Below are 23,878 nucleotides of genomic sequence, written 5' to 3'. Positions count from 1 at the left end.
CAAAAACACATGCCTACTTTGTGCAGATTTGCATTAACATGGCAAAGATTGTATGAAATACCTGTTTTTCAAAAAATAAAGGTTCAGTCCCAAAAGATGTAGCATTTAAGCTCTGAATTTATTGGTCAAAGTAGATTCTGCAAAATTTAACTTTGGGACATGGGTTGCCTTTTTTTTTTTAAAAGCACTAATCTTCAAAAAAAACTCAAAAACCGTAATTCTCAAAACAGTAATTTTTTTTAACCCTCAAAGTTCTATAATTGAACAGCAGTGGAAATTTTAATTCAATGGGAAAGTTCCTAATCTTAAGGACCAATTTGATTAAGCTTAATTTTGGCAATACTTCATAACAGTACTCCCAAAGATCGTTACTGGCATAAAAGAAGATGTGAAGTTTATGTTCCCTCGGGTGTGAAAGTTCTGAAGGTAAATTGCATTAAAATGGCCAACTTGTTTTGGTATTTTGAAGTTTACATTTGTTGGTGCTAGACTGTTACTACCACCCGTGTGACAGTTTATCTTACTGTGGTGGCTTGCATGTTGCTATGATGTTGGAAGCTTTGCCACCGGTTATTTCAAATACAAGCAGGGTCACTCATGGTGGACAGGTTTCAGTGGAGCTTCCAGACTGAGAGACAAGGAAGAAAGACCTGGCGGTCTGCTTCCAAAAAGCCAATGAAAACCCTATGGATCACAACAGAAGACTGTCCGATACAGTGCTGGAAGATGAGTCCCTTAGGTTGGAAGGTACTCAAAATACACGGTGGCAGCAACAAGGGACTCGAGCATGCCAACAATCGGGATGGCACAGGACTGGTCGACATTTCCTTCTGTTGTACGTGGGGTAAACTGTGGCAACAAAAGCAAAAGGATTTGTGTTAATTGCTCAGTCATCTGGCACATTTCAAAAGATCACATCCTGTCTAGAGTACAAAAACAGCTCAGGAAGAAAACTACAGGGTAGGTGTTTCTGTTTTTAGTTAGGCCAATTCAAAGGCTTAGTGGCAGACTGAATAACGGTGCCCCTAGGCTGTGAATTTGGAAATAGGTTTGGGAACACACCCCTTGAGTAACAATACTCTTTGGAGAACCTATGCTCCTTGAGTTGTTTCTGTCTTTCTTAGCTACCTCACACAATCTGGTGTTAAAGTCTTCCTTCTTAAGCAGTACGCAGGGAACTTCGGTGAAACCAGTAGCATTCTGTAGCAAAAGCTGATTTCTCAAAGAAGAAATGTCAGTTTTTAAAGCCTGCCAAAAGCTCTGTGTCCTCTCTGGAAGTGGATGTTACAGAGCCTACAGTGAGATTGTGTGCTCAGTGCTGGATATTTTTACTAATTATGTGAATTGCTGCCTCCTATTTTTCTTTTGAAGAGGTGGGGGAGAGCCTGCCCTCAAACTCCATAGCTTTCAAATCCCCGTAAATGGGGTCTCTATATCAACTAGCTGCATCTTAACTTATACAACCTATTTTTCAACATCTCCCAAAGGGGAACTTACTGGGGAGTTCCCTTGCCTTGCAAAGGCTATTTCTCAAGTGTCCTATCTGACCCAAATGCTTTATTTTCCCCCAAGATCCACAGCAAATTTCATACCCTTTGATGAAATTCGCTTTGCTCCTGCCCTTGCCTGGCTTTCTTGAGGCAAGAACTATATTCTATCACGTATCTTTATGCTTTCCTTTCCTTCAACTCTTAAGAACCTGGTATTTAATGAATGTGCTTAAAATAGATGACATAAAATAGATGATTATAAAAGGATAAAAGCTGGAAGTTAAACACTGGTTAACTTACCTAAAGGAAAACATCTGACCAGGCCACTTTTTTTTTTTTGTATTGAATAAAAAAAATCAAAGCACTTGTTAATACATTTTGAAATCCTAGATAGAAAAGACAAGTGTCTCTCATAGTTCATCTACTTCCTAAATTGCTTGTAAACGGGTTTACATCTTAATATGTGACCTCTAATGTAAAACCAATCCCTTTTTGGAGAGAGAGCGCGTAGTTTCTCTAAGAAGTAACCGAAGTGCTCCACAAACAATTTCCCCCAAAGACCTCATGTAAATAAGACAACTTTATAAATCGGTGCATTTTCACGTGTTCTCACAGACTATGACCCCCTTTCCCCCCCACCCCCCAAGTTAAGGCCTTGTCACTAACTCGGTAGGAGAGAAAAATTGTAGCAAAATCTACATAAATAGCTTTAAAAAAAAAAAAAAAAACCCATTGCCGTTCGATTCTGACTCATAGCGACCCCATAGGACAGAGTAGAACTACCCCATTATGGTTTCTGAGGAGCGCCTGGTGGATGGAACTGCTGACCTTTTGGTTAGCGGCCTAGATCTCAACCACTGCGCCACTAGGGTTTCCAAATAGCTTTTACTTGTCCTCAAATCCTCATGATGTGGGCACAAGTCACAAATCTGAGTTAAACTGCTCAGTGATCTGGCAAGGGGACGAGAACAGGGATTATTAGGCAGGGCCGCCGAGGGGGCAGTGGCCTGATGGGGTGAGGATCCCAACCGGCCGCCCTAACCACAATGAGGTTAAGTGTCACATCCCCTTCTCGGCCTTCCGCCTGGTCCTGCACAGCAGAGAAGCGCCTTAACTGCTTTGAGGCCCAGGGGAAGAGGGTACGAGAGCCTTCCCGGCTCCAATCAAATGGATACTAAAGCCAAACCTTTCCCCTGGCAGCGGCGGTTCAACCGCTTCCGAAAGCGCAGGGTGGGCCGCGCACATTTCCTGGGCTCTGATTGGCTACTCCTTGTCCCCGCCTCCTTGGCCGGCTAGGCCAGTCTCTCCTTTGGCCTCGATTTCTAGCCATGCGCTGGGCAGCGGTTGGTCTGGCTCCCCTTAGGTTTGAGCTCGATCTGCCCAATGAGGAGCGAGTTTCGCGGAGGCTGTCGGGAAAGACGGCCGGCCTATATAAGCACTTGCGGGGCGTACTCTCGCGCAGAGGTCGCCGTGAGGGGCTCGGGTAGGCTGTTGTTGAGTGCAGTCTGAGCTCGCTGAGGCGGCGCCTCAGGGTCGATGGCGGAGGGCGATAATCGCAGCACCAACCTGCTGGTGAGTAGCTGCGGCCCATCGCGAGGGAACTGAGCAGCGTTTCCGGATTTCGGCGGGCCCAAACGGGCAACTGCAGCCTGACTCGTTCTTGTCACTCGCGGCGGGCCCGGCTCCAGGCACAGGCGACGCTACCTGCTCCTCGTTCTTCTTGGGTAGCTCGTGGGTGGCGGTAACTAGTCGTGTTGATCTCTGTCATTACCTGGGGAAGGTGCGCAACGGAGCGAGGAGGGCGCGTCATTAGTCTCTGCGAATGGGGGTTGGGGAGGACATGTGAGAAGGGGTGCCGGCAGGGAAGCTGGGGTGCAGGCTGGGCGGAGGGCGCCCAGGCGCCAGCCGAATCGGGGGTTCCCCCTCTTTGGTATTACCCGGACGGGAATGTGCCTTTTTTCTCCTCCCCTAATGCTTGGGGCAGAGCTGGAGGGTCAAAGGGCTGCTGCCGAGAGTTTCTGTGATAGCTGGCACAACTTAAAACGGCAGCGAGGCTGCGCGGTCACCGCAGGGAACTGGGAGTGGGGTCCAGCTGGAAGGACAATAGGACGACTTGGCGTTTGTCTGCACTTTGAAAGGCTCGGGGTCACAGGACGACTGGAGAGAACTTTAGACTACAGTGAGGTCGTACCCCAGGCGCACAAGTTTAACTGCAAGAGCTAGGCAAAAACAAGAAAGAGAAATCTTGCGTTTTCTCCGTTGCCCTACTCCAGGGAAAGGCTGGCCACACCACACCGCTGAGAAAAGAGGAACCAAAGCATTTAAAATTTCAGCTTTTGAAACCGCCCGGGTGCTAACGAATTAAGTCACTTTGCCCCAGGCTGTTTGGATTGTGCGTGATTTTCACTTTGCACTGGTTTTTAGAAATGCATGGCCTGCCCCCTTAAAAACACACAACCCACAGCTTCTCGGATGCCTTTTAAGAGGATTAAGGCACAAAGAAGTTGCCTAAACTCACACAGCTATTGAAATGACAGATTCTAGTCTAGAGCTTGGAATCCTCCACTCAACTACTCTTTGCAGCAGAGCAGGATAACTTGTAAAGAGAGCAGAGCCTTTGGGCTTGGGTTTCCTTGGTTCAAATCTGTTAATCTCTGTGTATATCAGTTTCTTCTGTAAAATGGGAATAATAACAACACCTTCCTTTTATGGTTGTTGGAAGGATTATTTGAAGTATAAGCGTATAAAATGCTTAGCAGAGTTCCTAGCACATATTAATCATTCGTATTTTACTAGTATTAAGCAGGGGATATAAAGTCAGGAATATTCAAGTCACCTGAGTGATCAGTGTGGCACAGATAGCATCTTTGTTAAGATTAAACAGCACTGCCCCCTGTTATTTCCCTATTTCCTAGTAATGACGTTTATAAGGACACTTGGGTTTTTTGTTCCATTTTGTTCTTCCTTTACTAAAATCAATTTAAGGGCTTTTGGCACTTACCTCATCCTAAAGGTCCCTTTTCAGCCTTTTGTCAGATTTGCAGAGAAATTTGAAGTCTAACGAGAATGTCCTAATAAACGTGGTATTGAGGAGATATGTTGAGCTTAAAATGCCACATATAATTTGATAAAAGTAGTTTTCCTTGATCCTGCAATGATGCCAACATCTAAATGATTACAGTTACCCAGAAAGCTATTTCAGAAGTTGAGTGCTGTTCAGAGAGAGGCTTTCCTAATGGAATTTAGAAGTCAGGGTTTCAGTCAATGAAATGACAAAAACAAGAGATCAATTCTAACCACCTTAAGTTCACTTGCTTGAACCTTAAGTGATCTAATTTTTAAATATTCTGGGTGCTGCCCCTTAGTAATGTCTGAGGCTGGGAAAGTTAACATTCTGAGCTCACTTTAATTGTAAAATGGACCTAATTGTCCCTACCTCGAGGGTTCTGTAGGGGTGGTGTTACATTGTGTATGTAAATTAGCCCAAAGCTTGGACTTGGAAGGTGACCATTAAGTGATAGGTTTTTCCCCTTTGGTTTCCTTCTGTGAAGCCAGAATTACAGCGGTCTTCAGAAACTATCTGTAAGATAGCGATTTTACATATTTAGTACCTTAGAAGAATTTAACTCCCTAGGAATCACAGAAATGTTGAGATTGGTAAAGTGATCTCTTTGAATGTCGATGATATGTAGGCTGCAGAGACAGCGAGTCTGGAAGAGCAGCTGCAAGGCTGGGGAGAAGTGATGCTGATGGCTGACAAAGTCCTCCGATGGGAAAGAGCCTGGTTTCCACCTGCTATCATGGGCGTGGTTTCTTTTGTATTTCTGTAAGTGAGCTATTACATAACTATGGTGTGTGCTTGCTGTTAACAAGGGCCCAGGTAATGCACAACCTCCATTTATGAAAGTGCCTTAAATCTTTTGTAATGTGTAATCTGTACAGAATGCCTTTTCTTTCTTAGAGCAGTTTGCCTAGTTTTCAGAACTTGTAGTACTTTTGTAAACTCGGTAACCTGATGCAGTTAAATAAATCAGTGGCACTCAGACTTTTTGGCCTCAAGACCTTTTATACTCTTAGAAATTGTAGAGGACTTCCGAGAGCTTCTGTCTATTGATATTTACTCTACAGGCAGTCCCCGGATTACAAATGAGTTCTGTTCCTAATCTGTCTTTAAGTCAAATTTATATGTAAGTTGGAACAGTTAGGTACAGTTCATATCTAACTTCAGTTAGTCAAATGTTTAGTTAAATGTTAGTCAAATAGTGTACCTTTCTATGCATAAAACATTAAAGAAACACTTCCAGATACACTAAAATGTCTTTAACATAATAATACAGTGATAATAATATCAATAATGTTTTGATGCATGTCGCAAAGTAGCACCTGTTTGTTATTAGGAACCATTGTATGCACCTTAAATTTTTAATATAATAGGCTTTATGGTGGTTTGTAGGGGTTTGTAAGTCGGATGTTAGTAACCCGGGGACTGCCTGTACTTGAAATTAAAACAAATCATGAAACACATAAGCACATATTCCATTAGGTATTGCAATGATGATATCTTGCCATGAAGCTTCTGGAAAACTCCACTGAGTAGGAGATTTGAAAGAAAATGGCCAATAACATCTTTGAGAACCAGTGGACTAAATGAATAGTTAAAAATCTTCAGCTAGGAATAATAGTGACTATGTTTTTAACCTTTATTTTTTTTCTTTTAAACAGGACCATCTACTACCTAGATCCATCTGTTCTGTCAGGTGTTTCCTGTTTTGTTATGTTTTTGTGCTTGGCCGACTACCTTGTTCCCATTCTAGCACCTAGAATTTTTGGCTCCAATAAATGGTAGGTGGAATCATGATTTGGAATCCTTGAGAAGTTACTGAACCTGGTGACTGTGATTAATCTGCTACAATTAGCACAAGGATTGTCTAATCACCAGATACCTAGGGGTTAGATTTCTTTGCTTTTCTATGAAGAATTTCTTAGCTGATTTAGATACAAAGAGTGAATTTCCAGTTCTTATTATCTCCATAGTGCTTTTATTTTGACTTATAAGATCTTGTGTTTAAGGTAGAGCAGTTGAGACAGTGCAGTGGTAGGTAGGCAGCCAAATGCAAAGCAAGTGCTTTAGAGTAAGTTTGAACTGTATATACAAGTGAGTTGATTTTCATTTATACCATTTTTTGACTTTATTTCTTATGAGGTCCTAAGACATAGTTACGTGGGTAAGGATCATATTATTTTAACTTCCCTCTGGAATGTTGTATTTCCCACCTTTGATCCAAATAATGAACAAAATTAGATGATGGAATAGATTTTCCCCTCAGGTGCTAGTCTCTCTTGGTTGTTTATTTAGTTCGATTGGTAGTTTGTCTGTGCCTTTAGTTTTTTGTTCCTCATATGACAGCAAATTAAAAAATCGGCAACCCTTTAGGACAGAGTAGAGCTGCCCCACAGGGTTTCCAAGGAGCAGCTGGTGGATTTGAATTGCTAACTTTGGATTAGCAACCTGAGCTCTTAACCACTATGCCACCCCGGCTCCATGAAAATAAGAATTTTAAGTGTGTACCTTATGGATTCTTTGAGAATAAATTCATATGTTTTAGAGGAGTTTGCTTAAGTCATGGGGTAATTTAAGCATGTTTGTTTTAAAATGTTTCCCCCAAAGCAAAATAGATTAGCATTAGGAACTGCCCTTTGAATTGTTTTTCACTTGAGCGATGAATTATGCTACTGTTCTTTTGGGGGAGTTTATGATCATGCATTGTAACAAATTTTATTAGCATAGGGAATCAACCTCTGACCTTGACTTTATTAGCCAGATGACATTCAAATCTGCTAAATTCATAACTCCTGGAGGAAAGTTTTCAGAAGTAAACACTGATAGTTTCATGGTAATCAGTATGTGACTCAGTTATCAATAGAGTGAATTTTATTTTTTGATCTTTTGGGGAAGGAGGAACACTGTTTTATTGCCACAATCTAGCCTTGACCATGGGCAGCACATAAAGTCTGATTGTTTGCAACAAGTTCCAGGGCTCAGCAGGATCTTCTTAGTGTATCTATCACTGCAGTTCTACAAGGATGAGGACTGGAGGCGAGAAGGCCACACATCCCTCAGGTTAGGGCTACTAAGTAGTACAGTGAAACCTGTGAGAGCCAGAACTTGATGGGACTGCCTTGTTTTTCCAGGTCTTGCAAGTTTTCTGCCTTTGATGGGACACAGTCACCATTTTTCTGTCGTTCTTTATTTAGTGGAAAATATTTGAGTTTTCCTTCTCTGAGAGGTATCCGGCTTTCACAGTTTCCAGCTTTTGCAGGTTTTACTGTAGTAGCCATTATATCTGTATACCAGACAGTACAGAGGCAGTTATTTTTTATCAGAAACAAGAAAAACATACATATAAAGGACTTTCTTAGAGGATCTGTTTGGATTTTTACTGCCGTTTTGTTTGTGATGAACTCTTCCATCACTGGGAGTAAATTGGTAAAGAATTTGGATTTGAACTGTTTTTTATTGCTGCTGTGGGTTATCTATGCTTTGAATGCTAATAATTTTTACCTTATTGATGAGTGCCCAAATACAACTATTTGGTGGAAACTTCACATCCCTCTCAGAGTAGTGGGACTCTGATGGGCTACAACCTCCAGGGTTCATGAGGGTCTGAAAAATACTAAAGGAACAGAGAAATTAATTTATACTGATTTCTGCATGGCCCCAAGTAGTCATGAATTTTTTGTGACTATCATTAAACAAATGTGGCTTCAGAGCCATAATTTACTGTTAGTATATTAAAAATATGTATACACACATACCCCTTTATGTAAAAACATATTCCTGTGCCATAAAAAGTGTCTCAGTGGTGTAAGGCGTTTTTCACCTGAGTGAGATGATGGTGAGCCATTGTTATTTTTTATTTAGATCATCTTTAAGAGGATGGTGTATTTCCACTATGGGGATTTGTTTACAGTGAAGGGGAAAATTGTTTTTCTAGGACCACTGAGCAACAGCAAAGATTCCATGAAATTTGCAGCAATCTAGTGAAAACTCGACGCAGAGCTATGGGCTGGTGGAAACGCCTCTTCACACTAAAGGAAGAAAAGCCTAAAATGGTACTTAATTTGCTCTGACTTATTTAACTAAAGGAAAAATTTAAGATTGAGTCAGTTTTCCTTCATAGCAACATAATCTTTTGTGTTTTAATATAGTTTGATTTTTATCATTATCTGTTTAACTGTCTGATTACACTCATAAATCTTTATATTAGATTGAATCGTTGGAAGTTGAAATTTACATTTTGCATTTTACTCTAGTAGAACAAAATTTTTCTTTCAGCTTCACATGAGGTTACTATGTGTAATTATTAATTGTAAAAGTAGCTTAATTTACATTGGAGTCAGTAATTCTAGAAAGGAAAATGTATCTAAGTTTTATAAAGTTACATGTAATGGAGTTTTCTAGAATATATAGGTATTAAGTATTTTTAAATAAAAGTGGAATGATTTCCAACTTTTGAAACAGACTCCTAAAATGATAGCTCTGCTTCTTCATCTGCTTCTAAGAGTTGATAAATTCTTGTTATTTTTATTGTTAGTACTTCATGACCATGATCATTTCTCTTGCTGCGGTTGCTTGGGTGGGACAGCAAGTCCACAACCTTTTTCTCACCTACCTGCTTGGTAAGTCTTGGAGGAATAACTACAGGCACATCCTGGCCAGTTAAATCTAACTGTAACTTATTCAGTAAACAACTATGTGAGTGCTTACAAAGTTTAAGGTACTGATCAGGGGGTCTGTGGCAGTGTAGAAAGATGACCAAGACCCAGTTCCTTGTTTTCAGGAAGTTTTTAGTCTTACAGGAAGCTAAGACAAAGGATATAACCAAGGTAGAAAGTAATGTACGAGAGGTAAAAAATAAGCTGTGTGTGTTGTCTGAGGTTGGAGGGGTATGATAAGTTCCTGGGGATACGTACTAGTGGAAATAATGGATTTCGTATTGTTTCCTCCCATTAAGTGTCTGATTAAAAACTAGAGTGTCTGGGAAACTGCCTTCTATAAAATGTAATAAAAACCTTTAGGAACGTCATTGCTGGCTCCTTAATTTTATTTGTTTGCTTTGTTTCAGTAACTTTCGCACTGTTGCTTCCTGGACTAAACCAACATGGAATCATTTCGAAGTACATTGGAATGGCCAAGAGGGAGATAAACAAGCTTCTGAAACAAAAAGAAAAGAAGAATGAATAATGCATCTGCTTTCTTCAGTGTGATTGATGGAGTATACATTGTCCCTGGGAACAGTTTCTACTATGCTGTCTGTAGACTAAACTGTTACAGAAGTAGCTCTTTGCTCTCCCTCATTCTGCCCTTAGTTAATAGAAATTCAGGACCTGCCAAGTAAGGCTTTGTGCGTAGTGTCTTCGTGTCCAGTGTAGCTGGGTGCATTCTCATCAGTTGACCTTATGTGGACAACTCATTAGTGAGTACTGACGTGTTTTGAATTTTCTCACCTACAGTTAATTGAATTCTTATTTTTTGGCACTCGCCTTTAAAATAATATAGTAGTGAACTTTATGCTTTAGTACAGTTACCAGTGACTCTTGATAATTGTGGGAGTTAATCTTTGCTTGAGCTAGATACAAGATTGTGTTCTGTGGCGACAGGAAGCTGGTTCTGCAGTCTGCTTCCACAGTGTGTGTACAATAACTGTTCAGCTTCGTGAATACAGAGACCAATTAAGATTCATTCCACATTCTGTTTCTTTACCGTGGAGGAAGAATCCCCACGGGATAAAATGAAACTAATTCCATGCACCTAGTATGTGTTGGTTTCTCCCTTGAGCAAAACTTAGCAATTTGTAGGAAAACGTTGCTCGTTTGTCCTAAATGGGGACTCTGACAGGTGTAGAGCTCTTGTCCTCTCCCCGTTAGACTTCAATTTGGTAAATCCTTAGAGGCTTTTTATTAGCAGACTTCCAAAAGATTATATTAGGAGTTTTAACATAGTTCTCATTGCAGATTTTCAGCCGACTAAAAGTGCATAGTAGGTTAAGACTCATGTCTATGACCTTCACTCCAAGACTAGCCAGTGAAAGACAGAAGTCTTCTTAGGTTAGCCAAGATTCATTTCTGTAGAAAATAGTTTATCCTGCTAATTTTTCAAGATGAGAGTAAGTCTTTAAAAGTAAGCCGCAAGATTGTCATTTTATGGCAGTACTGGCTCTTTCGGTCCCCACAGATCTGGAATAGGAGGTAGGGACTGTGCTGGCGTCTGACTTTTCCTAGTTATTTCTCTAAAGATTGCAAGAGCTGTGGGTTAGAGCCAACTTGTGACGATGATTGTTGCCCTGTAGTCTACATAGATTTTGTAATCCTTGGAAAGCTTCTTAGAATCATTCTCTCCTTTTCAGTAACTAGAAATTTAAAGTAGTTGCAATCTGTAGGAGTGATCCTCTGAGGGCCAGAAATGTTGTGACATATTTGGGAACAATTCTTAAACTCTGATTAACTAGGTGTCATATAGTTTTGTGAATTTATTGCACTGATGTGTAAAACTTGGAGCTTGTGATATATCTACCCTTAAATAAATGTTTCCCACCTTCTATACTGCTGTATACGGTAGCACCCATGTAGCATTTTTTTTTTTTAATGTTTCATATGAAAATTACCTTAATTTTACATGTGTTTCCTCATTGTAAATAAGCCTGTCTTCCTATCTGGGTTTTTTTGTGTATACATGTTCTACTGATTAACTACTTCTACAGTTTAATCCTGTATTCTTTCTTCTAGTTTGTGTAAAGGGAGAAAAATAAAAGTTGGAATCTTGTGTCCTACTTTCTTTATAGTTTAGCTAATATAATGTGTATATGATTGCATTTATGAATCAGATTAATGAACTACCCTGTGTGATTATTACATCTCTCTAAGGTACTCTTAAGAACAAAATAAAAGGTTTAAATTCTTTTTATTCAGCAAACATTCGGGCACCATGCTAGATGGGAGGGGAAACACTGAGGAGTAAGACTGGGCCAAAGGTAACTGGGTGAGAGGGCCAAGCTGGGACGCAGGGCAGGGTACAGAGCAGGCTCAGTGGAGAGAGCACCGCTGCAGGAACCTCTGACCCCAGCATCCAGCTCAGTTTGGCAAACGAGATGCTCAGTAAATAATTGTTGGGTGACTTTTGTCTGCCCTTAAAACACTTCTAAAAATTAGGCTGAAATTCAATGTTTTATCTTTTGGGCCTGTGTATACCTGTTGTGTCCTGGGAACAGATTCTGTATCAAATCCTGAGCACTTAACTCCAAATCCAAGATTCCTTTTTGGAGCCTCCTGGGGGGTTGGGTAAAGTCACCACAAGTCTCCTGTGGGTGGTCACCTGATACCTTGAAATGCTGATCTTCCCCTTTGCGGTCGTAACTAACGTTGAGTTCTCACATTGAGTTAATCTCTTTTATATGGATTATTTCATTTATCCTCACAGTAAATTCAAGTGGTAGTATCATTCCCATTTTAAGATGGGGGAAACCGATGTGCCCATTCGTTGATTCATCAAATACGTATCGAGAGCCTTCTGTGTTCTAGACAGTTCTCTAAGAAGTTGTGGACACAGCAACACTGAGCAATTCCCTGCTTGCTTGAAACTGAATGGTTCAGAGCTAGGAGAAAGTAAATACATTTCCAGTATTTCAGGTGCTAAGTGCCATGGGAAAAAAAAGTGTATGTGTATGTGTGTGTGATGGCTGAATGGACAGCTGAAGAAAGGCAGGGAGCAAGCCTAGTGGAGGAAAGTAAGTCAGGGAAGAGTAAGACCTGAGACAGGCAGAGCATTCTTGGAGTGTCTGAGAAACAGCAAGCCAGGGGAGAACAGTGGGGGATGTGGTCTGGCAGGTGTGAACACCAGGAAGTCTCCTGTAAGCTTTTTAATTTTTAAAAAAATTTTGTTGAGAATATACACAGCAACCAAAAAACAAATGAAACCTGTTGCCCTCGAGTTGATTCTAACTCACTGACCCTATAGGATAGGGTAGAATTGCCAGATAGGGTAGAACTGCCTTATAGGGTTTCTGAGGCTGCAGATCTTTTATCGAAGCTGACTGCCACATCTTTCCCGCAGAGCAGCTGGTGGGTTCGAACCTCCAACCTTTTGGTTAGCAGCCAAGCACTTTTTAACTACTGCACCACTAGGGCTCCTACATACAGCAAAACATACGCCAATTCAACAGTTTCTACGTGTACAATTCAGCAACACTGATTACATTCTTCAGTTGTGTGACCATTCTCAACCTTTTGTGAGTTCTTTCTCCCCAGGACTCTCTCCAATCATCTTTTGTAAGGAATTTGTATTTTACTGGGTGGTAGGGAGCCCTAGGAGGCTGCGTGTTCTGACTTCCATTTTAAAAGGAATGTGAAAGAAACTCGGGCGAGTAGCAAACCAAAACCATGCCTGCTGCTGTGGAGTTGATTCTGACTCAATGACCCTGTAGGAACTAGCAGAACCGTCCCATTGAGTTTCCAAGGCTGTAAATCTTTACGGAAGCAGACTGCCACATCTTTCTCCCGCAGAATAGCTGGTGGGTTCCATCCGCTGACCTCTAGGTTAGCAGCCCAGTACTTAACCACTGCACCACCAGGGTTTTCCTGGGGCAAGTAGGAAAAAACCAAACCTGGCGCTGGAGACCATTCCGATTCAGCCTCTATGGGGCGAGTAGAGGGGAGGGAAAAGGTGAAAGCAGCGAGATCGATAAGGAGGCTATTGCAAATATTTCAGATGTTAGGTAACTTGCCTCAGGTCACTGGAATCCAAAGAGGGCAGAGCTAGAATTAACTCCTTCCCAGGTGATCAGACCCTAGCGCTCCAAGCTATACTCACAATGCCTTGCTCTATCCATAGCCAAAATATATTGAGCATCCACTATGTGAAAATTACTTTGTGACTACTTTGTAATTTCTTACAAAAGCTCACAGGGCCCTAGGGAGCATCTTTTATGTGGCAGACAAAAGAAGCCCTGGTGGTGCAGCTGTTAAGCCCTCAGCTGCTAAAGTCTGCGGTTTGAAGCCACCAGCTGTTCTGCAGGGCAAAGAAAGATGCGGCAGTCTGCTTCTGAAAAGATGAAACCAAAAACCTGTTGCTGTGGAGTCAATTCTGACTCATACCAAAAAAACCACAAAAACCCAAACTCATTGCCATTAAGTCATAGTGACCCTATAGGAGAGAGTGGAACTGTCCCATAGAGTTTCCAAGGAGCGCCTGGTGGATTCCAACTGCCAGCCTTTTGGTTAGCAGCCATAGCTCTTAACTACTATGCCACCAGGGTTTCCTTCTGACTCACAGTAACCCTATAAATCTATAAAGATTACAGCTTTGGGAATCCTATCGGGTAGTTCTACCCTGTCCTATAGGGTCGCTATGATTTAATAGCAACGGGTTTGGGTGTTTTTGTCTGTTTGTTTACGATGTGGCAGACGCTGTGCAAGACCTTTACCACCATGATCTCCCCTGACCCCCGCAATAACGTGTAAGAAGCAGTCATTATTAATATTACCTCCAGTCTACATTTGGGGAAACCGAGGTTCAAAGGATGAGAGACTTGCCCAAACTGGTTCTTGTCTGGGTGTAGAACAGCAGATAAAAGCTACTGGCTCAGAATTCCGAGTGTTTATTTAGAAACATTTGTGGCTTTCTTCCAAACTGTATCCCACAACCCCAAAGAAACGTCTGGAGCCCTGGTAAATAATTTCTAAGATTTCGGGTGACTCAATAAGGTGCCATTAATTTAAAAATATCTTGTTAACTGGTTTGAAAAAGTAATATATACATGTTTTAAAAAACAGAAGAAAACAACAGGGAACACAACGGAGCAGAACTCAAGTTCACGTAAAAAGACCAGACTTAATGGTCTGAGACTGGAGGAACCCCCAAAGCCATGGCCTCCGAACGCTCTGTTAACCCAGAACTAAAACCGTTCCCCAGGCCCACTCTTCAGACAAAGATTAGACTAGACTTAAAACATAAAATAATACTTGTGAAGACTGTGCTTCTTTGTTAAAGCAGATACACAACACCAAAGCGGCGGCTCCTGTCTGGAGGCAGGATGAGAAGGCAGGAAGGAACAGGAGCTGGTAGGATGGACAAAGGAAACCCAGGTTGGAAAGGGGGAGTGTGCTGTCACATTATAGGGATTGCAACTACAGTCACATAACAATATGTGTATCAACTTTTGTATGAGAAATTAACTCGAGCTGTAAACTTTCACCTGAAGCACAATTTAAAAAAAAATCCTGAAAAAGAAAACAAAAATGTATACAGTTAAAAGCAAGTCTTCCATTTCAGTTCCTTATTTTAAGTGGCAAAAAGTTATTGCAATAAAAATTAGCAAATATCTAAGCCCTTTTCAATTTTTTATTTTTACAAAATAAGTGCTAGAAGGGAGTCGAACACATTAGTAATAATCCCTTACCTCCTGGGCCCAGCGTTGCCACGGGAGGTCGATTCCATCGACTCTCCACTGCTAACCCCTGCGGAGGTTCCGCCCCTTCAGCCGTCTCCTTTCACACGGCAGTCCTTTTTATTTAAATTAGCGCGCCTTTGTAAGTCTCGCGATAGCCCGCCCGCTTCCCATGATTCCGTGCGCTCACTATTCTCTTCCTTTTTTCGCCATCTTTCCTTGCCGGTGAGTAGCTACTTCTGAGGGCTCCAGCACCATCCGTCGGCTATCGGCACCATCCCGCAGCCTGAGACTCCGTTGCGGTGCCTTGCGACGGCGCCGGGGCCCGCCTGTGCCGGGGATCCTGGCCTCGAGCGGTCCTGGGCAGGCGAAGGGGAGAGCAGTGCCCGGGCGTCGCACGCCCTGTATACTGGGGAGCCCGGCTTGTGGGGCGCAGGCCGCAGCGCTTGCAGCAGCTGGAGTTTCCCACTGCCCAGAGAGGCAGTAGCCCGGGCTTGGTCTGCGGGCCTGGACCTCAGCTTGGAGGCTGAGGCAACGCCTTGCCTCTTCAGTGGTGGTATGCATGGGGGACGGTGGCCGGGGTGGGCCGTGCAGCGTCGCCTGCGGCCGCGCTCGGAGCTTGGGCGGCTGAGGCCACTCGCAGGGAAAGCTGCATTCTGCCGGGTGTCCTGAGTTACTGGGAACTGAACTGGATCTTCTGGGAGCTGAGGTTTAGGAAGCAGACTGAATCCCTAGTGTTGGCTCTTGAAACATGTTTTGGCCTCCATCCTTAGGAGCGTTACAGTTCCGATTGGGATACCGAGTGTAATAAATGTGTACCTGTTTGCCAGTGTGTGGTACGCTTGCTGTTGGACACAATTTTAGATGGCAAGGACGGACGTTTGAGATAACTAGTTATCGGTGTAGGTGAAAACTGAGCATTTTTAGAATATTATTTGGGACAAGGCTGAAAGCGAGTTGATTTAAAGGATGTTGTTAATAGTACAGATGCTATCGGATTTCCGAAGTTTGGAAAATATTGCTGGTGATTGCCAGCTCCCACAACTGACCAGCCTTACTTGTAATTTTGTTTTGGTAGATGCCATTTTCTGCCAATTCTAAGTTTCTTTCGTGATTTTGTCCCAGGTTTTTCGATTTTCTATCCCCATCGTTTAGTGTACTACATGATTTGTAGAAGAATATGGTTAGTGAATGAATGAGGGTCAAATTGTGCAGACTGACATTCTCATTACCTGCTTTCAAAGTCCAAACATCAAGAATTCTCGTATGTGCTGGGGATACTAGGAAACAAGCTTGCTTAGAGTTAGAAAGAAAAGGATGGTTTTGGAGTAGAATGATTGGGTGTCTGCAGATGTTGGCAATGCAAGTAAAACTCTGATTTATCTCCCCTGAACAGCCATAATGGTGCGCATGAACGTCTTGGCTGATGCTCTTAAGAGCATCAATAATGCTGAGAAGAGAGGCAAACGCCAGGTTCTTATCAGGCCGTGCTCCAAAGTCATCGTTCGGTTTCTAACTGTGATGATGAAGCATGGTAAGTGTTGCTGGTTTATTTTGATGTGAAAGTATTTAAGGAATTGGTCCTGTAACAAATAATTCAGGTGTGGAAGGGAGAGTGAGATATGGGGAAGGTGGGAGAGCAAATGAAACTTGTCAGAGAATCACTGAGTGAAGTAGGACTGTTGAAAGAAGGGAGAAGCTTGTACTTTTGACCTGCTGGGTGTTTCGGGATTTAAAGTGTTCTTTGAGTAATTTTGCAACATAAGTCATTGGAAGGGCTCCTGAGCTCTCCTAAGAGCCCTTTGGGTTGGAGGAGAGGATTGCTGTACTTCTTGTGGACAAGCTAGCCTTTGGGAGTGGGAAGCTATGACGAGGTAAAGGGAAAATGATCTTTTCAGAATTAGCAGAGTGTTGTAACTAGGTTATGTGTGTTCCTCTCTCCCTAAACTGCAATCACTGACATGATCTGAGGGAAAAGAATTTAGTAGTTGGGAGGCAAACAGCAGGAATACTAGAGGAGCATAAAGATTTACATTTGTCAGAATAATTAACACAGCTGTTTATGTTCTGTAGGTTACATTGGCGAATTTGAAATCATTGATGATCACAGAGCTGGGAAAATTGTCGTGAACCTCACAGGCAGGTTAAACAAGGTAAGGATTGATTATTTTACACATTTAAGAGCCTGAAGGATTCTCTGACATGGTGTTTGTAATTGCCTTTGTGAATACCAGATGGTGGTGCTGTGCTGGTTTTACCTAGTATCGGTTGGTGTTTGCGGGATACAAGTATCCTAAGGGAGGTGGAGGGTTGGGGCGAAACTAAGCTTGGTACTGAATCTTGAATGTTACACCACCCCCCTTAACTGGCTTGCACCTGGGCAGCCCAAGGCCATTAGCCTCTCAAGGATAAATAACTTTGTCCTTCTGCTTGGTGATTGTGTTGGGTTTTTGAACAGACTTTTAACACATTTTTGTTTTTGCTGGCACAGGCTATGCATGTCTTTGAGGTCTATGCTGCCTTTTGGTTTAATTTGTATAACCAAGTAGATCTATTTAACTTTGTGGTTTAACTGAATGCATGTATTTTTGTGGCAGTTAAGGTCCCAGAGCTGCTACCTCTGCTTTCTGTGTTCAGGTTTGTAGCATTCAGATTTGCAAGGAATCTGAGATCCTGTAGTCTAACACAGATGGAGAGAAAACTGGCCCAGAGGAAGTGAGTTCTGGTGGCAGTGGCCGTAAGGTCATTTCCTGATAACTGAGTTCAGCAGTTTATGTTTTCCATAGTTGCTTCCATGTAGAGTATACTTGCTTCATGTGTAGACAGAGGTAATGCTAGAATAAGTACTGCTACTGGATGTGAAGGCTTGAAGAGATTATTATTTGCTAGTTGTACCCTAAGGTGGGATTTGAATTTACTGTTCTCTCTCACTCTGACCCTCACAATGTGTTCTTGAGGTGGAAGGGGATGTGTGTCAGTATTTTTCCCATTTTTAGAGGAGTTTTATGATATGTCCAACAAAGTCTGCAATTGGTAATTGGCCAGAGAGCTGGTTCCAGTATATAGATTTAAAAACAAAACAAAACAAAAAACCCATTGCCCTCCAGTGGATTGCGACTCATGGTGACACCATGTGTTAGAGTCGAGTACTACTTCATAGGGTTTTCTTGGCTGTCATCTTTAAGGAAGCAGATTGCCAGGCATTTCTTTCCCTGTGCCACTGGGTGGGTTCAAACCACCATCCTCTTAGGTTAGTAGTCGAGCACAAACGATTTCTACCACACAAGAAGCAAAACAAATCAAACCCACTGCAATCGAGTTGATTCTACTCATAGCGACTCTGCAGGACAGAGGAGAACTGCCCCATAGTGTTTCCAAAGCTTGTAATTTTTATGGAAGCAGACTGCCACATCCTCGGCAAATCCGCTGGTGTGTTCGAACCCCCGAGCTTTTGGTTAGCAGTCAAGTGCTTCACGACTGCAGTACCAGGTGTCCTTGTACCACACATGGATTCTGGTATATAGTTTAGTATTTAAACTGTCTGGCAGATTTGAGTTAATGAAAAGCTGCGTACCAAATTTCTCTTGGATGTTAAATGTACAAAATAACTTGAGAAGTAAATTTAAACAGCGTTTCACAAATGAAAGTCTTGCTGTACTCTTGTTCTGTGGTATGCTAGTTTTGAAAAAAATTCTGGCTAGGAGGCAGTTGAGAGCTCTTCAAGCTTCACTCTATTTATAAAAGAAAGCTGCCTCAGATTCCTTCATGTAAGAAATGAGTCTGTTTTCTCTTATCCTTGCTATGGAAATGTAACAGGGTTGGGATATAAAGTAGGTAGTCTTCGAAGACTAGATTATTTAAGAAACTTCCGGCCTATAGGACCATCTGGTTAGGAGAAGGGTATACTGGTTTAAGTTTACTAACTGAATGAGCAGGATTTTGCCTTGTTGCTATGGAATGGAGGCCTTGGCAGCTTGGAGAAATGGAAGCCACTGTAGCTTGTTTGGAGGACTGTTTTTCCCCTTTTTTCTCTTCCTGCATTCCATCTGATATGGGATTGTCTTTGGCTGTATTAGTCAAGTGGTAGCATAGCTATAGGATGATGGTAGAAAATGGAGAATCTGAGCAAGCTTCCAGGCTTGAGGTGATGGGTTGAGTCTTTCTGATAGGCTCATCTTTTAGCTTCTGTGGCTTTGCATCTTTGCTTAGGAAAGTATAACATGTGCTGAATTGGTTTGCATCTGGTCCAAAGGCTTAAGTTCTAATCTCATAGTCTCTCCCTTTAGTTTACATTCAGGCATCTTGGTTATTTTTAGTGATTGTCTTGTTACATAGCTTTATGGACCTGCATGCACAACTGTTTGCCTAATGTCTTAGCCCTCTGAAGTTGTCACTTTGGTGGTAATCCTGAGTGTTTTCACATGGTCGTTTCTTGTGTGGAAACAGTGGGAAACTTTATGCAGTGATTTATGTTTTGTAGAGCAGTGATGAAAGCAGGGGCTCATATTTAGTCTCATAGAGGCTTTTAATCCCATCAGCTTCCATTTTCCAAACCCATGTTGCAGGAATCCACAGGCAAGATCATGTAGCCTGTTTTTTTAAGCTGGTGGATGTTTGACCATATAATGTTGTATAGGATTTGCATGTAATTGAGTGGTTAAAGTATAGTACTTTGCGTTTGGCGAGATAGTTGTTGCTGTGTCCCAATATATTGCAGCGAACTTTTTGCTAAAACTTGCCTGGGGTCAAAAGATCAGAAATACAGAGTGGTGCCTCTTTGGCTGTATGGAACACAGCAGTTCTTAGATTTTAGTTTAATATCTGTGGAGCTTGCTCCTTAGATATTCTGATATTTTTCATTTTTATTTAATAGACTAAAGATTTGAGACCCTACAAATTGATTTCAACTTTGTTATAAAAGTTGACTATAATCTTAAATAACACTTGGTCTCCTAGCTCTTAAAATCTTATCATTTTTTCTGGGACAGCTCCCCAGCCCACAGGGTGGATGCTGATGGCCTGACATGCATGTCCTGTCCTACTTTTGCAGTGAATTGCCTTGTGTTCTGCCACTTCTGTTAACTTTTTTTAAAAAAAGTTATTGTGGTGAAAATATGCATAAAACATGCCATTTCAACAATTTCTACATGTGTAATTCTGTGACATTGATAGCAAGTTGTACAGTCATTCTCACTACTCCAAATCATTCTACCACTATTAACATAAACTCAGTGCCCCCTAAGAAGCAGCTTCCCTTTTCCCCCTTCCCAACCCTGGTAACCAATAGTAATCTGTAGTTTCAGTGTATTTGCTTTTTTCATGTAAATGAGGTCATACAGTTTTTGTCCTTTGGTGACTGACTTATTTCACTCAGCATGTTCTCAAGTCTCATCCATGTTGTGGCATGCATCAGGACTTCATTTGTCTTTAGGGCTGAGTAGTAATATTCCACTGTATGTATATACTGCATTTTGTGTATCCATTCATCTTTTGAAGGACATTTTGGTTGTTTCTACCTTGTCTTATGCTGAGTTCTCTAGAGAAGCAAAACTAGTAAAGTATGTGTATATATATATATACACACAGAGAGAAAGATTTATATCAAGGAAATGGCTCATGTGGTTGTAGAGGCTGGAAAGTCCAAGTCCATGGCTTAGGCGTCAGACTGGAGGCTTCTCCTGATTCATGTAGCTACAGGGGCTGAAGAACCCAAGATCAGCTAGATGGCAAACTCAAGTCCCAAGAACCAGAGGTCAGATGATGACAGCTGAGACTACAGGATCCAGAGCAGAGCAAAAGCCAGCAAGCTTTGCCAGAAAGTCCATGTATATTGGATGCAGGCCACACCCGTAAGGAAACTCCCTTTCAACTGATTGGCTGCTCATAACAGATATCCTCATGGAGATGATTACATCATGACATAACTGCCAAACCACTGAGAATCATGGCCCAGCCAAGTTGATACACAACCTTAACCATCACACACCTTGTGGCTTTTGTGGAAAGTGCTGCAATGAACATCGGTATACAGGTTTTCTGTTTGTGTTCCTGTCTTCAACTTTTTGAGGAACTGCCAGACTTTTCCACAGTGACTGTACTCTTAATTCCCACCAGCAGGGAATGAAGGTTCCAGCTTCTTCGCAACCTTGCCAACACTTGTTTTCCATTTTTTTAATTATTGCCATTTTAATAGTGGTGAGGTGTGGTAACACTTCCGTTAACTTTTTCACGTCTTTTTTTTTATTAGGCAGATGGCTATAGTCTTGACTCTGTATTTTTTAAATGACATTTATGAGAGATTCTGTACAGAATAGGTACACATTAAATGTTGGGTTGATGGTATGTGTGACTATTGAGCAGTTAGAAGTGCTGCCTGGTGTTATCCAGTTTGCCTGTTGTTGGTGAAGTGTGAACAGTGTTTTTTGTTACTCTTTTACAGTGTGGAGTGATCAGCCCCAGATTTGACGTGCAACTCAAAGATCTAGAAAAGTGGCAGAATAATCTGCTCCCATCCCGTCAGTTTGGGTAAGAGTTGATTTTCCTCAATTAAAGAAGTTAATGCTAAGGGTTGCTGTGATGCAGTTTGCCTTGAGCCGAGTTTCTTGGTGAAAGCAATATAATTGACTCCATTCCCAACCACTTTTCATGTGTTCGGCTTCAGGTTCAGAGACAGGTGGTAACTGAGACGGGCTGAGAATGTAGCAGATTTGTCTTCCCTTCTTTTGTCCCAGTGCTTATAGTTCACATTACACGTGTTTGATGTGCTCCCCTCCTGTGGCCTGAATCAGTTCAGAACCCTGGGCCTCTGGGGAGACTCAGTTTGGAGATCTTCATTCTCACTGTTAACATCTCTAGTTGGGTGACCTGAGTTAAGTTGTTCTTCTTTAATGCTAAATCGAAGCCCCCTAGTTACGTTTGGTGATATGGTTGGAATATATTCCCATTATGTTGTAGTTACTGTATTACAGGTACAGTGTTATAAGAGAATTATTATTCTTTGTAATTATACTGATTTTAAGGCCTCGTGGTTGACATACAATGTTAGGCCTTAGGTGTGTTATCTTGATTCTCATAGTAACCCATGAAGTCGCCAGACCAGGTGGTGTTCCCACTGTACAAACGGGTTGTCTCTATACAACTTACTTAGCTCTGAGCATACGTATAGTAAGCGGCAGAGGGCAGTGGCAGTGTTCCCTCTTCTGGCAGGGCTCACGGTGGTGTGAGTGAGTGTAGCCGGTGCCTCTGCATTTGAGTCTTTTGGTTCCAGGAGCCATGCTCGTGCATTGCCAGCCCAGATACTCCATGGTCCGTGTGGCCAGCCACAGTCCCGTGTGCGTTCCAGGAAGGTCTGCCTAAATCCCAGATGCGTGTTTGTGCTTTCTCCACTAGAAAGTGGCTTTATGTTGAACTGTTATTTTTAAGAAAAACTCAGACCAGCACTTTTTTCCTTCTTTCCATAGTTTCATTGTACTGACGACCTCAGCTGGCATCATGGACCATGAGGAAGCAAGACGAAAACACACAGGAGGGAAAATCCTGGGATTCTTTTTCTAGAGATGTAATACATACCTGCAAATAAAATGCCTCAGTGGACTCTGCTGCTTCCCCTTGGTCATTTTGCATCTTTATATCAGTGTAGTGAGAGCATCTTTGGCCTTTGTGTTAATTGGTGAGTGCTGTTTCCATAACAGGTATCAATCTGAAGCGAACAAAACAGTCTTAACTTGAGCTGTCTCCATCACCATCATGGCCCACGAGAGCAGGGTGTGTCTCGGCCTGGATGGCTGGATCTGAGTCTGGGTTGGGGATCCAGGTGGTGAAGCTGTCCCTTTCTGCAATCCTGGTTACCCTGGAAGGAGTGGTGCCTTTCCTGTTGTTAACATCTCCAAAAATCTGGTTAGTTAACTGTGGAAGTGCTCCATAAGGAAGCTGGCAAGTTGCAAACAGCTGGAGCTAAATGTGGGTAACATGGAAGTAGCTGTAGTGGTTCATTGCAACTCCTGCTGAAGCTACACTCAGGCCAGGGTTGGGAGGTCCAGTTTGCTCCAAGGGTCTTTAAAAATGAATGCTCATCCCCTACCACCAGAGAAAGCCGTGCACTGACAGGTTGGTAATACGTCATAGAGCCTGCTTTTGAAATGCTGTAAGGGCTGGGTTACTTCAAAGGAAGCAAGAGAGGATCAAGCTTGATTCTGGTTAACAGCTTGGTCATTCCAAACCACTAGTGGAGATCCCCTTCAGTCAGATGCTTTTTCATTGTTGGCAAGATCCCCTGGGCTTAAATCTGAGAGCCGTTGTCTTAAAGCCTGCGGCTGACCAACACGCATACTCTCAAAGTAAATCTGGGTAGCGTGTCAGTAATGTTTTTGCAGTGTGTGTTTTTAAGATTGTCTTTTTGTCTGATTGTTTATTGAAGCATCTGTAGAAACTACAGGTTTACTGTAAATTTGTCACAAGGTGGGGAAATGAGATTGCTCACTTCTGTCTGGAACTTTGGAGAACATCATATGCTTATTTCCTTGTTCCATAGGATGGCTTGATTGTGCCTGCACTGTTAAAGGATTGCAAGGGTGAAAGCAGTGAAGTGATCCTGAAATTGGGGGGAATTACTTTGCTGGAGCACAAAAAGCTCAACCAGCCAGGGAAGAGTGGCTGCCAAGGGAAGCAGTAAAAATAGTGAAGAGCATGGACTTTGGAGTCAAATGCTGGCCTGTTAGTCACTAGCTGTGTGATCTTGGGCCACTTGCCTTGGCTCTGCATCAGCTTCCTCATCTTTAATGCTAGGATAATACCTATTCTGGTAGTTGTGAAGATTAATAAATAGTGCTTATAAAGTGCTGGGGCGGTAACTAGAGCTGCTGGCAAATACTCAGGCTCTTCCCCCTCCAGGCACATGGTGGTAGGAGGGCGGTTTCCATGAGGACAGTTCTTTCCGATGAGTTATAA

General features: G+C 42.3%; 2 protein-coding genes across 3 annotated transcripts; both read left to right on the top strand.

Moving 5' to 3' along the window:
- Positions 1 to 2,928: 2,928 nt before the first annotated feature.
- On the top strand, positions 2,929 to 11,317 carry ARL6IP1 (ADP ribosylation factor like GTPase 6 interacting protein 1). Its single transcript, XM_004373292.2, has 6 exons — positions 2,929 to 3,062; positions 5,183 to 5,316; positions 6,213 to 6,332; positions 8,486 to 8,603; positions 9,086 to 9,170; positions 9,617 to 11,317. The coding sequence occupies exons 1-6, from the start codon at positions 3,027 to 3,029 to the stop codon at positions 9,733 to 9,735; spliced, it is 612 nt and encodes a 203-aa protein (XP_004373349.1). The 5' UTR covers positions 2,929 to 3,026; the 3' UTR covers positions 9,736 to 11,317.
- A 3,789-nt stretch (positions 11,318 to 15,106) lies between these two features.
- On the top strand, positions 15,107 to 22,538 carry RPS15A (ribosomal protein S15a). 2 transcript variants are annotated; one of them, XM_004373291.2, is made up of 5 exons: positions 15,107 to 15,157; positions 16,329 to 16,466; positions 17,006 to 17,085; positions 21,372 to 21,457; positions 22,393 to 22,538. In XM_004373291.2, the coding sequence occupies exons 2-5, from the start codon at positions 16,334 to 16,336 to the stop codon at positions 22,484 to 22,486; spliced, it is 393 nt and encodes a 130-aa protein (XP_004373348.1). In that variant the 5' UTR covers positions 15,107 to 15,157; positions 16,329 to 16,333; the 3' UTR covers positions 22,487 to 22,538. The 2 variants fall into 2 exon arrangements, with proteins under 2 accessions (XP_004373348.1, XP_023584269.1); XM_023728501.1 differs by lacking the exon at positions 15,107 to 15,157 and adding an exon at positions 15,466 to 15,488.
- Positions 22,539 to 23,878: the final 1,340 nt, after the last annotated feature.

The sequence above is a fragment of the Trichechus manatus genome, unplaced genomic scaffold (genome assembly GCF_000243295.1).
Source record: "Trichechus manatus latirostris isolate Lorelei unplaced genomic scaffold, TriManLat1.0 scaffold00024, whole genome shotgun sequence".
In the NCBI taxonomy this organism is placed as follows: Eukaryota; Metazoa; Chordata; class Mammalia; order Sirenia; family Trichechidae; genus Trichechus; species Trichechus manatus.
The sequence above is the reverse complement of the archived record's forward strand: the minus strand, read 5'-3'. Positions and strand labels throughout refer to the sequence as shown.